Consider the following 22,369-nt stretch of genomic DNA (forward strand, 5'->3'; position numbering starts at 1 on the left):
GCTGAAGTTGGATCTAGAGTTTGGACTTAAACGTAATTCAAAAAGCTGTTTCCTGGAAACAAGTAGTTCTGGGGGACCTGTGTGGTGGTCAACATTTCTGGAAGCCAACTCACTTCTACAGAGACATTTTAAGTACTTGCTGAAGGTCTTCCCTGTGTCATGAAGTTGTTTGAATATCAAAGTAAGGGTGACTGTAAAATGAAAAATAAAACCTTGTCTATGTCAGCAGAGGAAAAGGAGCAAGAATCAGAAGGAATCTTCAAGGCTGTTCAGGCGACCTCTCTGCTGTCCTACACAATTGTAACACACAGACCCCCAAAACATTGCTAAAGCAATTTAAGGTGTGTTGTGTTTCCATAGGAATAATAATGCTCTGCATTCTTCTTGGAGCTCACAAAAGCCCTAGACATGCCCTGTCTAGCCCTGTGTCACTAGCAAAATCCTCACCTGCTAGCACAACTGGTTTGCTCTCTGTCACTGTTGGGGAAGAGGCATTGCAAAGCCTCTGCAAAGGAAAAATACCTACCCAGGAAATTATTTTAAAACTTTCTGAATTTCAGGCCCTTCTTTTATGAAATCTTAATCTGTGTTAACACACTATGCTAACAACACTTTTAAGTAGGAAATGCAAATAACCACAAACAGTATTATTTAGGAAAGGCAACAGAATGCTGAACAAAAAAAAACCTCAAACAAGCCACTCACATTAGTGTCTGCATCTTCAACCTCATGAATGGTACCAGCCACAAGACTTTCAACAGAGATCTCATGAGGGGGAGAAACATTGGCAGCTGCATCTGAGTTTGAAAGAAAACAGTATTATTTTGGTTGGTTGGTTTTTATACCCATGTACCTGTATATACACACAGAAGTAGCTCAGCAGGCATAACCCAACAGTAAAATTTTATTTTTATTCCCATCATCATGACAGAAACAACACAGGAAACACCTGAAGAGTCTGAGGAAAAGTATCTAACACACTAATGGAAATAAAATGCTAGTGTTCTGTCTAAGCAGATGTATTTTTGGGAATGTGAAGTTAAGTACAGTAAAAAGTTCACAGAACTAATTTTTCAAGTAGGATTTTTATAATTCATACAATAACAAAATAATTTCAGCATATAACTTGATCTCCATATCACAAACAGCATTATCTGAGATGCAGAAATTTACAGCTCTTTCTGAAATCCAAACTCAACTGAATTTCTCAATTCTCTAGTAATTCAGAATCAGCCTTGACAGGAGTTAGGTAAAAACTGACCTCTCAGTGTAGTAACATCAGCATCCGAAGCTGGAGTTGGGGTCCCACTACTGCTAAAGAAAAATACAATCAGAAATTGAAGTTTGGACATGCTGAGATGGATTTATTAGGTTTTGATTTATCTGTGATTCTGCTGCCACCTGCAAAAGCACATTTGCAGAAGAAATTTGTTATGGTACTACTTTGCTGATGACCTCATAAAAATTAGACTTTGCAATATTTCAGTCCTGTTTTGCAACTTAGATATTGGATGACTTGCGCCACTCAACAGTGTACCTCTGTGGGTTGCTAACCACCTTATATTCCAACTGGCTTGGAACCCCATCCAAAAATACATTTCTCCTCTTGCAGGTCTGTAAAGGAATCAAATGCAAAGACCAGAGATAAAATACGAAGATAACCTCTAACATGCTATAAAATGCTCAGTCTTTAAAATACTCTCCAGTGCACTTAAACATCATAACTGTACTGAAATCACTGCAAGAAGGTGGGTTCTTTTCATTGTGACTTTTACTCTGCTTATTTAAAAATCTTCAAAAGGCAACAGTTTCCCAATCCAATTATTGTATTAACACAAACTTAACACATCTCTAGGCCAAATGTGAAAAAGAAAAACATTTCAGATAAAAATCAGATGAAGACTGTTAGCCCAAAGAAAAACTAACAGCTTTGACATGGCTCTTACAGTAAACCCAAGTTCCTTGGTGCCAATTCTGTAAGCCCTGAGCAACTGTCAAGTTACCAAGAGTGGGAGGCATGCCCTTACAGAAACAAGTCTTTCCTGAATGAAGAAAAAATGTTCTTCTTTTATGTTTGCCATATTTTTAATATATACAGCCCAATCTGTAGGATTGCAAGTTTTGGACAGAAACTTCATTTCAGACTTCAAGAAACCACTGAAATTCATTGCACTGAGATATTTCTCTCACTTCTAATGGAACTCCTTTTTTTTTACTTGTTGTACTTGTGCCATAAAATAATCACTGCAGCAAGGAATATTCACTGTAATACATATGCAAGCGCTGATACCATGTGAACCATGGTTCCTAGCCTTGCCAGGTTTGAGGTGTTGATTCACATAACAGATTACAGGTCTTCCTGTGTGTGCTCAAGAAAAACTCCACTGAAAGTTGATGGCTACTTTTTCTTCTTCAGGATGTATTATCAGTCTCTGTATCACTGCAAAACCCAGAATGTTTCCAGCACCAGCCAGACAACCAGATCCAAAGTTACATACTAAAGATACTGGGGCATATGTATATGATCAAACATATGGTAGCTTCACTGAGTTAACATCTCAAAAACAGTTTCTCCCCCTGCCTCTCACAGACACATAACACTTGCCAATAAACAGACCCGAAGGCAAATGGGATGAATTTTCTATTTGAGCCAAGAAACTTCTCACCCATCCTAGCAAGATCAAGAGTTTAAACAGTACCTTCATGTATTTTCTTGAACAACTCAATGAGCTCTATGCAAGCTTTGAAATGTACAGTTACTTGTGTCTGCTTCCATCTTGTGGACACCAGGACCTGTTTTAAGCCAGAACAGTGTAAAGTAACTCTCTACAGTTTTTTGGCAACCTCAATAAATCTGGGAATGATTTTCAAAACTGGGAAGCCAAATTTTACTAGTAAGTATAATTTAGATAAGATATCATCTCTTACTCTCTTTGCCACTGCTGTCACATGTATAAAGTCACAAGAAACTCATTTGAAAAGCATCAACTTCTTTCTGCTAAAAAAACCCCACAAACAAAACCAACACAACAAAACCCTACATTAAACCAGTTCTAGCTATATTCTGGAGGGATTTAGTTTCCTTACTCATTCACCATCTTAGAACTGAAATAAATACTATTGCTTAATTATTGACAGATTAAATATTTTCCAATTAAATTCACCTAACTCTGAGGATGCATTACTCTTACCAACTTCAAAAGATTAACATCTATACCAGAGTCTCACCAAATGACATCAGTAAATAAAGCATTTTAGTGTATCATGGTTGATGATTGTTCAGAAGCAAATAAGATTCTGCTTTTCAGAAGAGGTGAAACAACCTGAGATTTTAATTACTACAAACTGTTTCACATAACTAAGGTCAGAAAAAAAACACAAAACAAAAGCAAAGTGATGTGCAGTGAAATAGCTCTGCTACAGGATTTGTAATGTTCTGATCAGCTGAAGTGCTCAAACACATATAAACATGAGCTAAGCCTTTTCTTTAGAAGGGACAGTGAGGAAATTGCTGTGGCAGGCTCTGAGTTCAACCTGAGATTCACAGTACTCAGTCCAGCTGCCCACAGGTCGGTGCCTGCTACACTTGGAGGGGCCTCCAGGAACTCCTGCCCTCAGCTGCTGCCCCAGGAGGTACAGGGCACCCATGTATCCCATGTCAACTCTGCCAGACCTCTGCAGATGTGTGGTGTAACTTGGGGCACCTCAAAAGGGCCTCAATGGCTACCTGAGCAACTGAATTGAGCACTCAGTTCTGTGGTGGGGTAGCCACAAGGTAAGAGCCAAATGTCTCCCCCTTCTCTATAGGACAGGAGAAAATAGGATAAAAAAGCTACTGGGTCTAGATAAAGACAGGAGGATTGTTTACCGATTGCCTCCACTGGCAAAACATCTTCACCTTGAGGAAAATGAATTTATTGTGCATCTAAATAGGTTTGAGTAGTGGGAAACACATGCTTTCCTGAGGTCATGCCTTCATGACTGCAGAGCACAGCCTGCACAGCCCTGCAGTGGGTCGGTTGGCTGGGTCTGGCTAGAACAGGCTGTTCCCAGCTCTGGTCAGCCCCAGCCTCTCCTCAGAAGAGACCCCTGCTGCAGCCTCTAGGTGCTTGCACACAGATCACTTCTAACTAAGTTGCTTGAGTTCTTTGAGGAAAAATCATCAAAGCAGGCAATAAAAACCAGAGAGAATGCTATGGCATAAATCACACTTAAAAAATGAGGAGTGGTTTGAAAATGAAAAAGCCTGAAATTAGCTTTCTGGAGTGGAGTTCTACTTCTAGATTAGATAACTAGCTATAGGCATACTGAAATAAAATTTTCTAAGTTTCAGAGGTCCCAAAGGACTCTCTGTCACCAGCCCAAATGAGTGGCAGCTCACCAACAGGGCACTTCAGATTGTAACACCAGTTTAGGCACTGGGTAAGCTGTATGGTAGCAACCATATGGCTATGCGGCCACCATGGGAGTGCTGAAGAGCAAGGTGAGAAGAAGGCTGCTGTCATTTACCCATCACACCTCAACCATCAACAGGCCATGGTCTTTGTCAAGGCCAGGTAATATACGCTTACTGGCACCAAGAGGCTTTTGAATACATGCTTCCCAGAGCTAACCAATTTTCTGATTCCAGCTTATAGCTGGCTACAAATTAAAAGCCAAAGGCTTAAATAATATCTCATAAAAACCTAATCAATCTAACAAAGCAAGAGCAGTCAGTATCAAATTTGATCACATTAACAGTTACTACTTTTTCTCAGGAGGATAAAAATACTAGTTTAAGAATATGTGTTATAATCAACCTCACTTTATGAACAACATTGTTAGTTCATTGCTTTACCAGAACAGTGGGGTTTGCTTTCTTTTTGCATCCATTTATTTCTGCCTTCTACTTCCCCTTAACATTTCAATTTTTCAAATACCCACTTCATTAATCTCCTGAGCAAGCACTAGGTATCTCTAAAAAAGTCACTCAAAATGCACATGACAATGTATATACTGAGTTGCCCGAACATACTGCTCCTCATGGTAAACACAGATTCAAATTCCCCTTCAGTCACATCAATTAAAATATAAGGGCAAATACAAGATTAATTAAGGGCCAGGCTTTATTTTAATGTATACCTACATGAGCAAGACACTCCAGGTGGAAGGACTATATTCCAGCAAAAGCTTACTGTGGTTTTGAGACACATACATACAAAACGTAGTTTCTATTGTCCTACTTGCATGAGTGATGCCCTGGACCACCTTGCCTGAGCAATAAGCTCATATATAAAAACACACATATATATGGAGAGGCAGGAAGGAATATGCACAAGCAGATGTCTAAGCAGCAGAACAAACAACACTGCACCATGTTTCCTTGGCAGAAACAACAGTTTTCAGAACACACAGCTATCTTAGACACCAGGATCTAGGCAGGCATAAGACAAGGCCCTTAAGAAGTTGATCTGAAGCAGAGTGCTTACAGACAGCCTGTATCCATTAACACTGCAAACACAGCTGACAAACACAGCTGACAAATGCAGCCTATATTTCCCCTTTTCAAACTCCATGGTATGTATTTCTGTGTGACATCAGTCATGCCAGGAAGGTTCCAGTCCTCCAAAGCATATACAGTCCCATTGACTCATAGGCAACTGTACAGCCTAAACAAGTTCTTTATGTGCAGCTATACTGTGTTATTACGGAGAAATAGCACTCTAAATCTGTGAAATGGGGCACCAGTGATACCATTTCACTCCTGCAATGAAATTTTATTAAGGTATTAATTATATTTTACTATACATTGCTTCTTAAGATACAACACAACCCCAGCTCTGTGGTTGAAGGAGATAACATCCTCAGATTTGTACTGGATGCTCTGGACATCCATCAGTTTATAGTGACTGATACCATTGTTTATCAATCTCAATGTCCGAAAGCCTAATTTGCTATGTCAAGCATTAATTTTTCTTAAACATTATTGTTTTAATGCTCATATTGCAAAATAAAGCTCTTAGTTTTCTACTGCAGCAATTTTGTGCTACTCCTTTGCCTTAAGATCTGCCTTTTGATCTCCTAGCAATTAGGTAAAACGACTGTCCTATTGTCACAAGACATACCCCAATGTTAAGAGCGCTAAATTCATTATTCAGTGGCCTACCGAATAAAGCAATCATTAAAAGTTTTTAGCTGATGTAGTGCTCTCACACTTCCAACTGGGGCACGATTCTGCTGTCCACTAGGCTGCTCTATGCACATCTGGATTATTTCCCATGTATTACTTTTTCTTTGAGGTTTTCTCCTCAGTGGTACTTAGTTTAATCCTTAATTCTTTTAAAGGCCAGGCTACATGAGCATTTAACTTGTGTGAATGTGTGCAGCCTTACAGGAACAAACTTTCATCCTGCTGTTACGTAATTGTCAGTAATACCAGATTGTGGGTTATTCTGGGAACTATATTACACAAGTAGAAGCCACCTTCCCATAGGCTACACTAAAACTATCCTAGCTCTTAACAAGCTGAAACTAGATTTTCCAGATAGAGACACAGTATTGATATCTAGGTAGGATTACAAGATGTATTAAATTAAGTCAATTCTTCATTTCTACAGCAGTTTATAGCTTTCAGCACAGCTTTGCTTTAATCATAGAATCATTGAATAGTTAGGGCTGGAAAGGACCTTAAGATCATCAGGTTCCGACCCCCCTCTACATGGGCAGGGACACCTCACACTAAACCATATCACCCAAGGCTCCCTCCAACCTGGCCTTGAACACCACCAGGGATGGAGCATTCACAACTTCCTTGGGCAACCCATTCCAGCACCTCAACACCCTTACAGTAAAGAACTTCCTCCTTATATCCAATCTAAAACTCCCCTGTTTAAGTTTTAACCCATTATCCCTTGTCCTGTCACTATAGTCCCTAATGAAGAGTCCCTCACCAGCATCCTTATAGGCCCACTTCAGGTAAATGGGTTTCCACACAGCCTTCTCTTCTCCAGGCTGAACAAACACAACTTTCTCAGCCTATCTGCATACGGGAGGTGCTCCAGCCCATGATCACCCTCGTGGCCCCCCTCTGGACTTGTTCCAACAGTTCCATGTCCTTTTTATGTTGAGGACACCAGAACTGCACACAATACTCCAAGTGAGGTCTCATGAGAGCAGAGTAGAGGGGCAGGATCACCTCCTTTGACCTGCTGGTCAGGCTCCTTTTGATGTAGCCCAGGATGCGGTTGGCTTTCTGGGCTGTGAGCGCACACTGAAGCTGGCTCATGTTCATTTTCTCATCGACCAACATCCCCAGGTCCATTTCCAGAGGGCTGCTCTGAATCTCTTCTCTGCCCAACCTGTAGCTGTGCCTGGGATTGCTCCTACCCAGGTGTAGGACCACATCTAGAAAAGTAGTGTAGTTAAAATTACCAACAGTTATCAAGGGCCTGTCTTGCATTCCAGATCAGCCCCAAACTAAGAAATTGTTTCACAGAAACAATTGTTTCGCAGTAAAAAAAAAAAAAGATTGGTCAAAGCTCATAAAAAGAAAATACTCCTTTTGTTTCTTGTGCCTTGGCTATGCTTTACAAAACAAACCTACTGCAAAATTTCCTGTGTTCTCATCAGTGGGAAAACAGACTGAGAAATATGTCTAGTGCTTGGCCTCTGAATTGAAATTGCTGCTTCTGCACAATCATCAGAGCAACTGGAGTTCACCAGAAGTCAGAACATTCCTGTTAGACCCCTTATTCAAGACATCCTCTAGAGAAGCCTGTACTTCCCTGACAGTGTGGGAGCCTCATCTAAACACCTCATCTAGATACCCAAAACTGATGTTTTAGGATAGCCCTACCATCCCTTGAGACACAAGACCAGCACAGTTCCCGGTTCTGACACAAGTGGCACAGCTGGGTGTCAAAACACACATTCAAATCACAACACTGCCCTGCTCTGGACCAGCCTCTCTCTGCACATGTGGGTCAGCAGCAGGTGATGACAGCACTGCCCAGTAAAAGCAGAACCTCACTAACATCTCCTGTGCAGGAAAAAAATGATGCTGAATTTCCCACATTGTGCCTTAGTGATTACAATGATCCTGGATTGGGACCTACTCTGACTTCTTACAAAACACTTCAAAAAGTTTTTAATTTTATTCTGATGTGCACTGGGAGGCCTAGCTTATTTTTGCATGAATTGATAAATGTTTGTTGTTGGCAATACTGAGATGGCTCACTCAGTCCTCTTGATGGAAGATGTCTGAAGTTAAATGAGACATCTACCCATGACAGCTAATCATGCCTTTGATTTTATATGACCCTGGCTCACAAACCCCACATCTTAAACCATGGATGCTAAAAGATGTCCAAAACACTATTAGAAAAATTTTGGTATTTTTAATGTTGTCAAAATAATTTATATTAATTTCTTCCTGATGCTCCATTATCCAGAGTAAATCTATTTCTGACTGCTTCAGTCTTGTATCATACTCTTTATGCTATAAAACAGGATCATATCCAAGCAGAAGACAGACAGCAACTTTTAGGGGGAAAGATACAGTAAAACCAAAGTTTAAACTGACAGTGACAACAAAGATCCCATCCTAAAGCTATGAACAGTCTGAAGTAATATATACTGGGATAAAAGCAGTGTACTTTTGAGAGAGATGCACAATACAGCCCGACAGTTAATTCAGTTGGGTAAAGTTTGTCAGTTGTCTACTGAAGTCCCTTTAATGCCTGTCATAAAGCACTTGATGGCTTCTCTACAAGTACAACAACCACTCTGATCCATCTTTCAATCAAATTTAGGGTTCTTCACATTGCTAAGTTGTTTAGCCCAGTGTATGCAGGGACTCTAGGTTAATTAATGCTGACTCTAGTTCCTCTCACATATCTCTACATTTTCTAGATTTCCTGAATGATCACCTAGAGGGATACAGCAGGTTTTCAAACTCAAGCTTCTTCAGAAAGATTATTTTTTTCAGAGTCTTCAGCATTCAAACTGTATCTCTGAATTCACATTTTCTGATAAATAAGATGTGGTTCCATTTATGTAAAGAGACAGTCTATCTAGAGAATGGCTGCGGCTAATGAGAAAGAATAGGACTGGGTCCTGTCCTTACAATGATAAGTTTTGTTTTGTTTGGGTTTTTTAGTTAATCTCTCTTTGAAAAGCATATAAAGGTCAGATCAATGTTGCATTCTCAACAGAGAAAGTTCAAACAAATGTAAGCTACCCAGTTGACCTGGAGGCTTCAGGGAGCGCCCTTGTCGGAGGAGCGTTCAGCTGAACAGGACAGAGACACACCAGTCTCTCAGGAATCACTTTTGCCCTTATCATCTCATGTTATTAAATTTAATAAACAATGTTGTCATTATGCGGGTACCTAATTGGGGAAGGTGGGTTATTTGAAGTGATTATTCTTCTAAATTACTCATATTTATCACAGCTTTATGTGGCCTGTAAAAGCAGGGGATTGAACCTGCCAATTTTTCAGATGAGTTCAGCCCTAGGTTGTTTGGGTTTCAACTGCCCTAAAAAGAACAGATTAAATTCTGAGTCAGAATGAAGTAATAATAATTTGGACTGGTTTTCTTTTCAGTTCAAAAACAGACATGATAATAACAGGTCAAGTTCAGGTTTGCTTTGGTAAAAAAAAGCCACAACTCAGACTAGTTTTCATTTTTACTGAGTTGTAGAAAATATGAGGAGCCCAAGAAGCCAATTCCCTTGTACCTGGTTTTAGAACACATCTCTCAACAGTTTTGGCTTCTTAAAGCATTTCAAAAACATTGGCCTTTTTTACTTTTTGCAATGATGACCAGGACTAACTTAAAGCCTTTGGGAAAGGTGTGCAGGATAACTGGAATACTAACACAAGTAACTATGAACACATCTCTTTCCCAGAATAGATTTCGCCCACTAAACCTCTTCAGGTAAAGAGTCTGTGTCTGTGCCTGGCAGCCAACAAGGTGATGACACACTTAAGCAAAAGTACAAGTCCCAGATCAGCTCAGATATTTTGAGCATGCCAAGCATGCCAGGTCAGAGATTCACATGCAAGAACCACAGGATTTCTCCACCACACTTTTCTGTATACTGCTTCGCACAAAGGAGAATTCTGTTCATTTTCAGTGCACAAATCAACACCAACTGGAGAAAGGATCAAATCTGGAGCCTTTAAAAAAGGAAAAATACTTACCCACATGACCAGTCGGTGCAGAACCTAACAAGAAAAAGAAAGAAAAGGTTACGAAATGTCACAACTCATCCCTGTTGTTGTCTCCAGAGAGACTAAAAGACTAAAGTGCAAGGCAAACCCTGATACGCACCTGCCCATTGCTTCTTTTGTATAGGACATTTTCTGGAAAACAAACAAACAAATTCTAAGTATATTTATGCATCATAAGGTGAAAGAAATTGAAATGCAGCTTATATCACTTTGTTTTCTCCTCTGTGACACAATAATTCTCTTCTCTTTGTTCTGTGTTCATTTGTTAAGTTCAAAATTTATTTTAAAACTTCCTGCTGAAAAGACAATGAGTCCCACATTTCCAAAATGCAACTGAAACTCAACAACAGACACTGTAAAGAGCACAGGGTTTTTATCAGGAGATGCTCTGTGTTTTCTTGCATTGTTCCCCACCTTATAGGAGGCTAGCAGTAAGATCCTTTTCAGCAAGCAATCTTAAGAGATTCAATATTACTTCTGCTACTCACCCACAGATTTAAAACCATCTTTCTGAAAGTACAGCTACATCTTAAAGTAACATAGTAAGATCAGTCTGATGGCTTTGTTTACGGTTATACAAGTGACAGGGGTGATAATTTTTCATTTACTGGTGTATAAAGACAAACACAAGGCCACACGGATCACAGGTTTTCGTCAAAATTCTCATGGTATCAGTGCCATTGGTTCTAGAGAGGAGTCATGGGAGTTTCTGTGAGGAGCCCCACAAGAACTGGAGGAGATCCTGAGCAGTCTGCAGCATGATAGGTGTTGAGCAGTAATGCTGTATCCTGCCACACCACTAATGTGAACAGTATGTAAAATACCTATAGAAGATTATTCTCCAGCCACAAAATTTCTTTTTCTTTCTGGTTTTGAGGTTTGTTTATTGGGCTGACCTTCTCGACATAATCAATACAGATTTATTTTTCAGTGAAAACTCAACCCAAAGTGGATTAACTCAAATACCTACTTCAAGCTAAATTACAGTTTATTTAACACATACTATTTCCACTTCAGAGACTTCTCAGCAAAACACCCATACATATTTAGTGGATCTAAATCTAAGGACTGTCTCTCAAAGCTACCCTGTTGATTCCTTTTGTGAAGGAGGGGTGAAGAGGCAAAGAAACTTTTTGAGCAGGTTAACCTGCTCATTCTTTTCACCTGTGTTTCTAAGTGTAGAAGCTCAGTCTTTATTGATTTGCAGCCATGTCAATGACTACAATGACTCTTCCTTCCAAGGCATCTGTGGACAGCTAGAATGGCAGGCAGCTTGAATGTCAGCCCGAGGAGGGCTTGCCAAATTACTAATTTCAGTTAGTTTGCTTTTCAGCATGTCCTTTGACAATCTTTATCGTAGAAGCCCACTAAATGAAGTATTTGGAGGTTAGTTTGAAACACTAACAAGACCCAGTAAGACCAGTTTTAAGTGGCAAACAAAAAAAAATCTAGCAAGACTAGGTAGTCTACAGTGAAAAGTGTAACTCAGGGCCACTGCAAATGTACTGGACCTTGGGTATTTTTTTTAAGGGGTCATTACATACTGCCTGTACTCAGCTTTAGTGTGCTGGGATCTGCAAGGAACAGAGACTGATTCCCTTTCTACAAGCTTTTGGAAAGCTGTATTTAAGTAGTAGCCCATGTAATAAACGGTGTTTGTTTATTAAAAAAGAAAAGAGGCTTCATTTAGTCAGTCAAGGCAGCTTGCAGGTGCCATTAAAACCAAACCTGGTTATTAGGGACCTTACACATCCTTTTAATACTGGTAGTATGTACCAGCAGCTTTACTCACTGGTACTCAAAGGCCATTGACAGCAGATGTCAGCATAGTCCTGATCATTTCATAGAGCAAGGAAACTGATATGCCCCAGTGATGGGTGCCTTGTCCAGAGCTCTGTTCTAGGGCAGCCTGAGGGGCTGGTTGCACCCACCTTTCCCCAGCCTGGGTCCCAGAATTTAGCCATGTTATTTCCATGTCTTCTATTCAATAACTTAAAAAAGAATCTGTGAGAACCAAACTTTAAATGCCAAATTAGTACTTCAATGGCCAAGGCCTACAAACATGACATAGTGTCCCCACATCTACATTCTTTTAAAAGAAGCATCAAATTAACACATTCTTATCCAATTTTGTAGTAAGGTAGCAAAGCCTATATGACTGGCTTTGAATGACAGCCATAGCATAGCTGGCTTATTTCTTAATTCCCCCAGTTCAGGACAGATTACTCTGTAGTCATTGCAAATCATATCTTTCATTAAATAAAATAACTTTAAAGATTAAATACTTTAAATGACTGTTTAAATAACCTGACTTTTCACCATTGATTCTCAGACAAGATCTCCCACTAGGTTCAACAGCTTCAGGAAATAATGGCAGTGTCACCTTTACATTTGATTGCTACATAATGCTGTGACGCATTGTAAAACTAGGCAAGAAGTGTAAATTACAAATGAGTTGCTAACAGAATTATCAGTCACCATTAAAACTCATTCGCCAATGCAGCTTTATGTTGCAAGTAAAATCTTATGGTTTACAGTAATTTCTAAAGGAAAGTATTATTTCAATATGCAGCCTTCAGTTTCTTACAGTCTATCAACAAGGCTGAAAATGGATTTATGCATTTTCGACCAGTCCATCAGGAGAAAAATTTCTTCTTGAAATATCAAGAAGATCTTAAATAATTTCATATAAGGGCAATCCCATATGTGTAGAACCGTACCAAGCATTTTTGATTTACCATACCTGTACACATAATTTCCAAGAGGAAAGTCACACAAAAAAATTATTCTCTCTTTGTCTGTCCTGATTCCCCAGCATAGTGTGTGGCAGAATCGTGCTTTCACAGAGGCAAGACCAAAGCACTTAGAGGAATTCAAGGAAATGAATGACAGTGTCCAGAACTGAAGCTGGAGGGAAAGGCCAGGACGGAGAAGAGTGCTCTGAGCCACAGACTTGACAGATAAGGTGAAAATGATGGTCTACAGTGAGTAAGAGGAGAGATAACAGGGCAAGCTTAGTGAAACAGAAATTGATATAACCATGTTCAATTCAAAATGAAAGCTAGAGATCCACAGAAAGGTATCAGAAGCAACTTAAGGGTCCAGTTTTTCCAGGAGAAATCATCTCCACAGTAGAGGTAAACTCTCAACATGGAAGTGATTGATTCTTCAGTGTGTGTTAAGTAGAGCTATCTAGAAACAAGGTGGAAAACAGGAAAAACAAGGAAGAAGTACAGCTTTGTAAAGGAGCTGATCAGACAAGGATGATGAGGATGAAACATCAGTTCTGAGCTCTGCCTGGAAAGAGATGAGACAGGCTTCATGGCTGATAGTTTCTTTGCTGTGCCGGGTGTCAGAGATACTGAAAAGGAAGATTAAGGCTGGAACTGAAGGGAGCTTAAGAGATGAAAAGGAGATGAGACATGACTAGGAGAAGTAACTGGAGATAATTAATCTATTTGCATATGTCTGGTGAAGGTTTGGTGGGGTTTGGTGCTTTTTTAAATTGGAGGAGGCTAAAACTTGCAATGCAAAAAAGAAAGAACCAAAGTCAATAGGATAATAGTAAGTATGGGGATAGGAAAGAGGGTGAAGGAAATCTGACATAATGGCTCAAAAGAAGGCAACAGAAGAAATTTGGTTTTTTGCATCCATGTGGAGGAATCCTAGTCCCTACCACTGAACAGCTAGTCTGTGCTCTAAATGCACTGAAAGAGAGAGAGATGCTGATGGGCTGAACAGTCAATGCTGGGTCAACACAATTGCAGGTTTTGTATCTTGTCCCAGGAGCTTTTTGCTTTGACTGTTGGTAGATGAATACCTACTGTCACAGTTTTGGGGATTCCAGAGGAAACTGTCTATCTTTTTCTTCTCAGACAAAGCTTTACTATAAGCTCCTTTCCATGGCTAACTCTCAACTGCTGGTTCTCAGCCCCACGAAAAGGTGCACATGCCACAGATCTCCTTCTCTGCAGCAACCATTTCCTGAAGAAAGAAGTATAAGAGCTGGGACTAGAGCTGGTCTAAGCTTCATCTGATATCCAGTAAAAAGTGTGTTAAAAGCAAGAGAAATTGAATTTTTATTTACAAGAGCTAAGCCATGCTGGAGAGGACATTGCAACATCTCTAAATGTGTGACAGTGATTACCAGGGATTAGAGGAAAGGGTAAGAAACCAAACCGAGAAAGAAGGCTAATAAAGTGTCATTTAATTACACTGCTCAAAACAGAAACTCCATGCTACCACAAAAAATAACCTGAAAGCAATCATTTTACCAAGTTATTTATAGAGAGCAAATTCCACAGATTTATTTTGCTGATATGCTGAAGCCCTTTTGAGAGAGGCAATATTCATGGCATGCAACACTTCTAAAAACTGAATTTTATATTGCCATCTACCACAAAGCAATACAGAAAGACACTCTAGAATAAGAGTGCCAGAAGAGGCGGCAGATCAATGTGGCAGTAATAGCCAATATATACCAAAGGAAAAGCAGAAATACTTCGGTCAGCTGCTGGCTCTAACTTAAATTCTTGAAATTAGCCACAGATGGTTCACAGACACTGGAGAGCAGAGGAAGATTAGAAACAAGCGGTATTTAATGAGGCATGTAAAGGCAAAACAAAGAACTATGGCCAAACATAGTGATACAGTTAACAAATCTGCACTCTGACCTATATATTCAAAAATGCAACATTCTCAAGGCTGACTGGGGGATGGGAGAGAGCTCTTCCTTTCAGTCTTTGATTCAAATTTGAGTTCAAGCCTTTATTTCGAAAGAAGTCACTTGACAGATTCACAACATTTCTTGTGGAGCACAATGGCGACAGCACTCAATCTCCTTTAACACAGACCAATCTCCCATCAAATCAACCCAACAACCATCAGCTTTTATCAACTGTGCTGAAAGCAAAGAGAAGGAAAGTCTTTTTCCATAACAGTGCAATGTTGAAGGGATTATATCCATCTACAGGAGAAAGGAAACCTAAATTACACATAAAACATCTGATTAAATCACCGAACACAAAGCACTTTATCTGATGCTAAAGAGGCATACCCAAAGAGGTACAGCAGCAGTGGGAGCTTAGATGCATCATCTTGCTTCCAAGAATTATCTTGATTTCTTTTAATAAACTATAGATTGTCTCACTGACAAAATCCTTCATAAATCTCTAACACATTAACTGTGAATATATTCACATTATTATTCAAATATTAAATTATTTTTCAAGTATTATTCACTGTGAGCATAAAAAAGTCACATGAATTTTATTTGTCTCCATCTTTTTGCCAAGTCTTCTAAGGACAAAACTACCATCAGACATCACAGAAGCAAACTCTGCCTAGCATCCACTTGTTGAGACTAACATGCAGACTCAGAAAAAAACCCTCTCTCCATTATCCATAACAGTTTTCATACTCATCCTCTACTGCACATTCCTAGCATAGGAGTCCAAAAAAGGCAAAAAAGCAGAATGTCAGTACATCCATACTCACAAAAAATTACTGATTCAATGGGATCATATATTTAAGAGTTACCATAAGTGTCATAAAACTACTCATCCATTAGTTTGCAAAAATAGAAGACATTGTAATCTTAAGATGATCCATAAATCACCATACATTTTAAAGCAGCCTTTTATCCAGAGAAATTAAGATATCTACTGTGTCTTAGATGTGTACAAAGTTAAGCACTTAATTTTAAAATGCGAACTCCTAAAGAAACATCATGTTTCAGTTGAGATAGGCTTCTTTAGTTTAATTTACTATTCTTTTTTAAGAATTTGTTTTAAGCTAAAATAAGCTTGTTTCAACTGAAACAGAAGAAAATATATGAAGATATTCAGCAATTTTTAAATTGTTTTACACTTGCACTCTGACATTAACCTCTGCAGCTCCCTACAGTGACAATGATATCAGTTGCCTTCATAGGACACCAAAGTTTTTTATATTCATAACCACACTTATTTCAGTCAGGCTGCAGCGCACTAAGCATCACAAATCTACAGCAACTTACATCAGTCAGGTAATTTTGCCATTTGTCTTGATAGCATCAGAAATACAGCTCAGAACTTTCTGCTTCAAAGTGCATTTGGATTGAAGGGATTTCCATGTACAGTTCAGAGCAGGAAGACTGCTACATACCACAGATGGCAATGCACCACAGCCTGCCTCATATCATGCTGCCTGTTGCCTTTTCAAGCAAGGAGTCTGGACGTCATGTACTTGTCAGGAACGTACATATTTAACCCAACATTCTCTTTGTCATCGTTGCCTTTCTCCCTATTAGATTAGCTAAAATTTGTTTTTGGAAGTAGTCTCAAAACTATGGATCCAAGTGCTGGGATACTCACGTCTGTCCATTTTAAGGGCTCCCCATGTTACTGCCTGTGATATGCCAAGTTGCATGTTGCAGTGGGACATTATACCCTTGTTCATGAAAAAACACTAACCAGCTGCTTCACTCACCCTCACAATCAGATTCCGGTGCTCCTCAGACTGACTGAAGTTCATGCCCATTTCAAAGATACTCATTGTTCCTTCCTCACACAGGCTCATCCAGGTGTGGAATTCTTCACGCTCTGGCAGTCTATCCCAGAATGTCTTGAACACCTCCCAGACTGTTTCCTGACACACTGACAGCACAAGAAAGGTCTGGTGTCAGTACAAAGAGAATGCTTCCATGGCATCGGTGGTGAGGATAGTATTGTCCAAATGTTCTATGGTTTTTAGTACATTAATACATAGAATGCAGTGACTAGACAGCTGCAGCTAAATGTCCTATTTTCCACACTCATACTACTTTCCTCTCTGGCTTTTTTGCTGAAAAGAAAGCAAGAGAGAGCGCACTTCTCATCTAAAAACCATCAAGAACAACAGTATTTTCACTGAATGAAACTACCCTTGATTAGTGGGTCAAAGTTTTAGAAAACTTAGAAAACCAAAATAGTATGGCAAATGTCCTCACAGAAAGTAAATCTGAGTTTAACTTAGTAAGCATAATAGTGGCACTGATCAAAGTTTTAGAGACTCAACCAGTAATAGAACTCACCTTTACACAGAACTTAAAGATTCAGAAATTATAATTTACATTAGTAATTTGAAAAATGAGGATAATGACCCACCAGCAATATAATATACTAAGAAATAAGTTCATCTTTAACTATACCATATGTCTGTACTAAGAACTGGACATCTCTAACTCAACAGAGAGTGTGTGAATTAAGGGTTAAATTCTTTTGTACTATGCCAGCTGCTTTAACCTCCCAATCCTGCACATGTGCTCTTTGCCAATCAGAGCAGTTGGTCATGCAATGCCCAAGAACCTTCTGTGACCCAGGATAACTGGAAGTAAGGAAGATTTGTAGGATTTTCCTTGTGTCCTGGAAGAGAAAAACATCAAAAGGAGAACAACTCTAAAAATCACTTGCAGAATATGCCAGCCGGGAGTCGTGGCAGACAAACCTGCTGTTCAGCCTTAGTCAGATTTCAGTATTTATATAGTATATATAGTATATTATACTATATATACTAGTATACAGTTATATATGTAGTTCAGCAAAGGAATGGTTTGCATTCAGGATAAGTCCTGACATCACAAGCAAGACCCTACAGGAAACTGACCACAAATCTATCTTTAGAAAGTCACTTTCTTCAATCTGCTTAAAAATCAGCTCCAGGCTGCCAAAAAGCAGTACATTACTGCTATTTTTTCTTGATTCTCTGTATTCTGAATTACAAAATTGGTTAAATATACTTGCATAAAACTTAACACATAGAACACACATGGAACCATACTTTTATGTAACCAAGAGATGGACATTTTTCTTAAATGCAAAGGCTTTGTAAATAACAACCTTAAGGAACTGATTCACATGCAGTAGCATCCATAAAGCTTGGCTGATTCTGGCATAGTTGATTGCACCATACAGAAAAAGCTCTCTTCTCTCCACCCCTGATTTCAGTTTATCAGAGCAGTTGAAGCTATTTCTCCATTGTGAAATTCTACAAATAAACAGATATCTCTCGTTTCCATGTCACACTCCTGACACTTTTTTACATGAAGATAATTAGCCTTGTAGCTCATTTGATATGTATGACTAGACAAGAATACAGCTCTCAAACTCTGCATTATTAACTCTCAGCAGCATGCTACTGCTCTAGCACCCCTCCAGCTTACAGGTAGTTAACCTTATCTGAAAATACTGTAAGGAGTATTGGAGGTGCTTTCAAAGAGTTTTGCTCTTGCATCTTTATTAATCAGAAAAAAATAGCCAAATTCACAAGCATCCATCTGACTTTCCCCCTCAAGTTATGCTTGCTTCCTCAGCAGCTAAGGAAGCAACTCTTTGAGCAAGGGACTACATTTCTGTATGACCTCTGCACAGATGTCAGGCAATGAAGCTATAATCGTGCTCTGGATTTCTGGATCCTGCTAGAGTACTAGTAAGTTTCCTGAAGCAGAATGAGATCTGTAGTATTGTCCTGGGTTCAGCAGTAGCAGTCATTTTTCTCCTTCTTAGTAGCTGGTGCAGTGCTGTGGTTTTGACTTTCAGCCTGGGAACAGCACTGATAACACTGATGTTTTTAGTTGATGCTCAGTAATGTTTAGTCTGACCAAGAACTTTCTGAGTCTTATGCTCTGCCAGGGAGGCAGAAAACCTGGGATGAAGTAGAAACAGGACACCTGGTGCAAACTAGCCGAAGAGGTATTCCATAGCACAGCACGTCCTGCCTGGGATGTAAAACTGGAGGCAGTTACCCGGAAGGGCTGGATCACTGCTCCATCAAGCTGGGTATCTGTTGGCAGGTGGTGAGAAGTTGTATTCTCTTCCCTTGTTATTTCCCTTATCATTATTATTATTGGTGGTAGCAGTAGTGTTTTTGTGTTAATACCTTAGTTACTAGACTGCTCTTATCTCAACCTGTGGGAATTACATTCTTTTGATTCTCCTCCTCATCCCTCCAGGAGTGGGGGGGTGGGGGGAAGTGAAAGAACAGCTGTGTGGTTTTGTGAGTTACTGCTGAGCTTAACCCACAAGAAGTATTCTCTCTACCATCACACTCATAAGAGCAGGGCATCCAGGAAAGACTAAATCTAAAATCTAGTTTCAAATCTAGAAGCCTACACTAAGGAATATAATTTGCTTTCATTTCTTTCTGCAGTACTTGTATCCTGCTTTCTGATCGATGGATCTTTCAATCCAGCTGCATTGTACAGCAACAGTCCTGCAATGAGATTATTCCCTGTGGCTGGGGTTAAGTCTTCAGCAGTCTGTCAGTAAGAGTTGAAGCTATGGCACTAGCTTGCAAACAAATTGTAGTGGCACTGTCTAATCCCACAGTTTTCAAATAGCAACAGGCAAAGAACTGACTTTCCAGTTGCAAGCAGTAAATGGCAGTAATAACTGAAAGCAATTTTCCTTAATGCTCTTAAATGATTAATCTCTTATGTTAAAATAAATGTGATGAGACAGTTTATTGCCTGAATACAAGCTGCTGCTCTATGAACAGTTGTCCCAATCAGCTCCCAGTAAATTAAGGATTTGTTATGGGTTCTTTCATTTAGAATTAGACACCTCACTGAATTCCAGTCCTAAAGGCTTTGTGTCATCTGTGGGCTCGAAGCCCATTAACCATACCTAAGCTGTCAGAGCAGGGTTGTATTTTCTATGGAAGGAGAAAAGGGGATTGGAATAAGGAGTCACATTGTATCCTCTTTAGCCTGTGTCCTATCCAGCCATTTCCATGGCCACCAGCAGTAACAAGCTGAACAACATGGTGCAAATGGCTTCAGTATTCAGAAGGAAAAGAGTCTGAGAGTGGTGGCCAGGGAGTTTTTTCAAAGTGTCTTATCAACAGGTTCTGGAGAACTCCCATATAAGAAAAACATGTTTTTCATAACCTGATTATAAACATTCTGAGACTCTGTAGACAAAACTCATTTACATTAAAATGTAAACAATGTTAAACAGGACTTGACTGGAAGCTTCAGTAAATAACTATATTTTACTGTATAAGAGTAATTGACTATATTTCCATTCTGACTTTCCAGCAACTTGCCAGTATTTAAGCTACATATGCCATCTACATATGTTGACAATACTTTTGACTAATATTTAAAATAACAATTCATTTAAACAAAAATAGAAATACAAGAAAATGAGAAGGGGAAAAGAGGGACAGACACAGGAACCAAACAAGTTTACCAGTAAGCTTTTTGACTAGCAATATAACTTTAAATTTTAAATATAGAATGTTTCAAGTAGATAGGGAATGGAAAAAAGTGCATCATCAGAGCTTACAACAAACTGTCAGGAGCCCAGCAGTTCAGAGTTATGACTGAAGCTGCTTGCTTAATACAATGTGTCCTGTTACTGTACTCACACTGTTACTATTAAGAAAAATAAATCTGCTGTACAGACTTGGTGTTATGATTTTTCCAGGAATCAGACTAGCTACAAACCCCTTAAAAGCCAACCCACAGAGCAGCCAGCCCTGCCAGGATTAGGAAAGAACTCCTGAGTAGACCCAGCAGTGTAGCTGTGTGCCACCTGAATAACCAATCAGCTCTCAATGCATGTGAGAAAGCCTGTCTTTATAGCTAGATCTCACACCAAACTTTCACTGCCCTGCTGCAGGGATAGCCACAGGCACAGATATATAGGACAGCATTAGCAACATGAGGAGACAGGATTTGTGATGAGGTCTCTAATACCTGGCAAACAATACTGATTAAATGCATCAGAAAATCAAGATCAATCTTTTTAAAGCAGCAAGCTGAGAACCTTGAAGCTACATGTGGGTGGGAAGGTAAGCTCCTCTAGAAAATTATGTCCTTCATCCCATGGCTGCAGTAATAAATAACCTGTATTTTAGTGTTAACTGGTCTCACTGTTACTCTGCAGTTTTCACCTGAAGAATTCCAATGTTAACTAAATGAAGACTTATGAGATAAAGAGATGTAATTGTTCCAGCTCTTTACAGGAAAGAAAGCAGGCATGCAGAAGACATGTAACTGAATGACATGATAAACCAGAACTCAAACCAAGAATGAGAACCAGATGACTTGTTCTGTAGTTTTTTCTCCAAAGTATATTTTGCATGCATATACAACATTTTGCATGTAGTCTATCTTGAAATGCCTAAGAAATGAGAAGTCATTTAACTCATCACTAAAATAATCATCTTCAAGGTGAGAAAGGACATAGGAAAAATTGAAAGATCAGCATGTTTGGCCCATGCCCTTGTGCGAACTTCCACTTGAGCAAGTGTTATAGACACTTAAGGTAGCCAAAGGCTTGACTTTTAAAGGTCATAACAGGTTTCAAAGTCTGCCTCAGAAAGTAAGGCATGAAGTAAGACCGTGTCAATCCCAGCGTATCTATTCTGGAAGCCAAAAAGCCCAGCCTTTGGGATCTTATTTGCTTCAAATCAGGTGTTTACACTCAATTAATAAATAATAGAGAATATCCTGTAAAGCTCCAGATAAACTGTGCTTTAAGCAAAATATTCCACACAGGCAGGCACAAGATTTTTCAGTCATACACATCTGCAGGAAGTGGTGAAAAAAATTCTTTATTTGAAGCTTCCTTCCCTAGCAACTTCTCCAATGTTTTCAAAACCTACAGCTATGATCTGGGATGCAATGACCTCTCTTGCTCTCTCTCTCTGAAATTCTCCTGTATGGCTACCTTTCATGCACCTGGAGTGGGTACAGCGTATCTGTGGCTCCTGCCAGATTACCATTCAGGATGTACTAATCTTACATGAGAGACAATTAGCCTATTACACTCAGTCTGTGCTCAAGGATTTCTGAGGTTAACAGAAGGAGCACCATATGACAGCACTGGGCTCCTTGTAGGGGGCAGGGTGGCTTTCTGGCCATTTGTGTAACTGGGCAGTGCTGGAGTTCAATCCCAGTTAAATTCTAGTTAAGAGTTGAAACATGTAGGGTGACTAGGAGCACTGAATCAGGCTGAATATTCTATTTTGAGGCAACATGAGACCAACTCCTCCTCTCTAAGAATTTCTTGACAACTGAATGCCTTAACTGCAGGGAGTTTCAATAAGGACTACAGTGACAGGGAGACTGACAGACACTTCCTAACAGATCTTTCCTGTAAAGACTTTGTTAGCACTCACTAAACAAATAAA

General features: G+C 39.4%; 1 protein-coding gene across 1 annotated transcript in view; it reads right to left on the reverse strand.

Moving 5' to 3' along the window:
- The window catches only part of IMPG2 (interphotoreceptor matrix proteoglycan 2), a 59,405-nt gene that overhangs the window by 32,549 nt on the left and 4,487 nt on the right, over positions 1-22,369 (reverse strand). Inside the window, exons 4-8 of the mRNA XM_005151758.3 lie at positions 16,682-16,848; positions 10,314-10,345; positions 10,184-10,207; positions 1,262-1,308; positions 706-797 (exon numbers count right to left, since the gene is read on the reverse strand). Of these exons, the coding sequence (XP_005151815.2) occupies positions 706-797; positions 1,262-1,308; positions 10,184-10,207; positions 10,314-10,345; positions 16,682-16,848 (362 nt within the window). The remainder of the gene's footprint in view (positions 1-705; positions 798-1,261; positions 1,309-10,183; positions 10,208-10,313; positions 10,346-16,681; positions 16,849-22,369) is intronic.

The sequence above is a fragment of the Melopsittacus undulatus genome, chromosome 2, assembly GCF_012275295.1.
Source record: "Melopsittacus undulatus isolate bMelUnd1 chromosome 2, bMelUnd1.mat.Z, whole genome shotgun sequence".
In the NCBI taxonomy this organism is placed as follows: domain Eukaryota; kingdom Metazoa; phylum Chordata; class Aves; order Psittaciformes; family Psittaculidae; genus Melopsittacus; species Melopsittacus undulatus.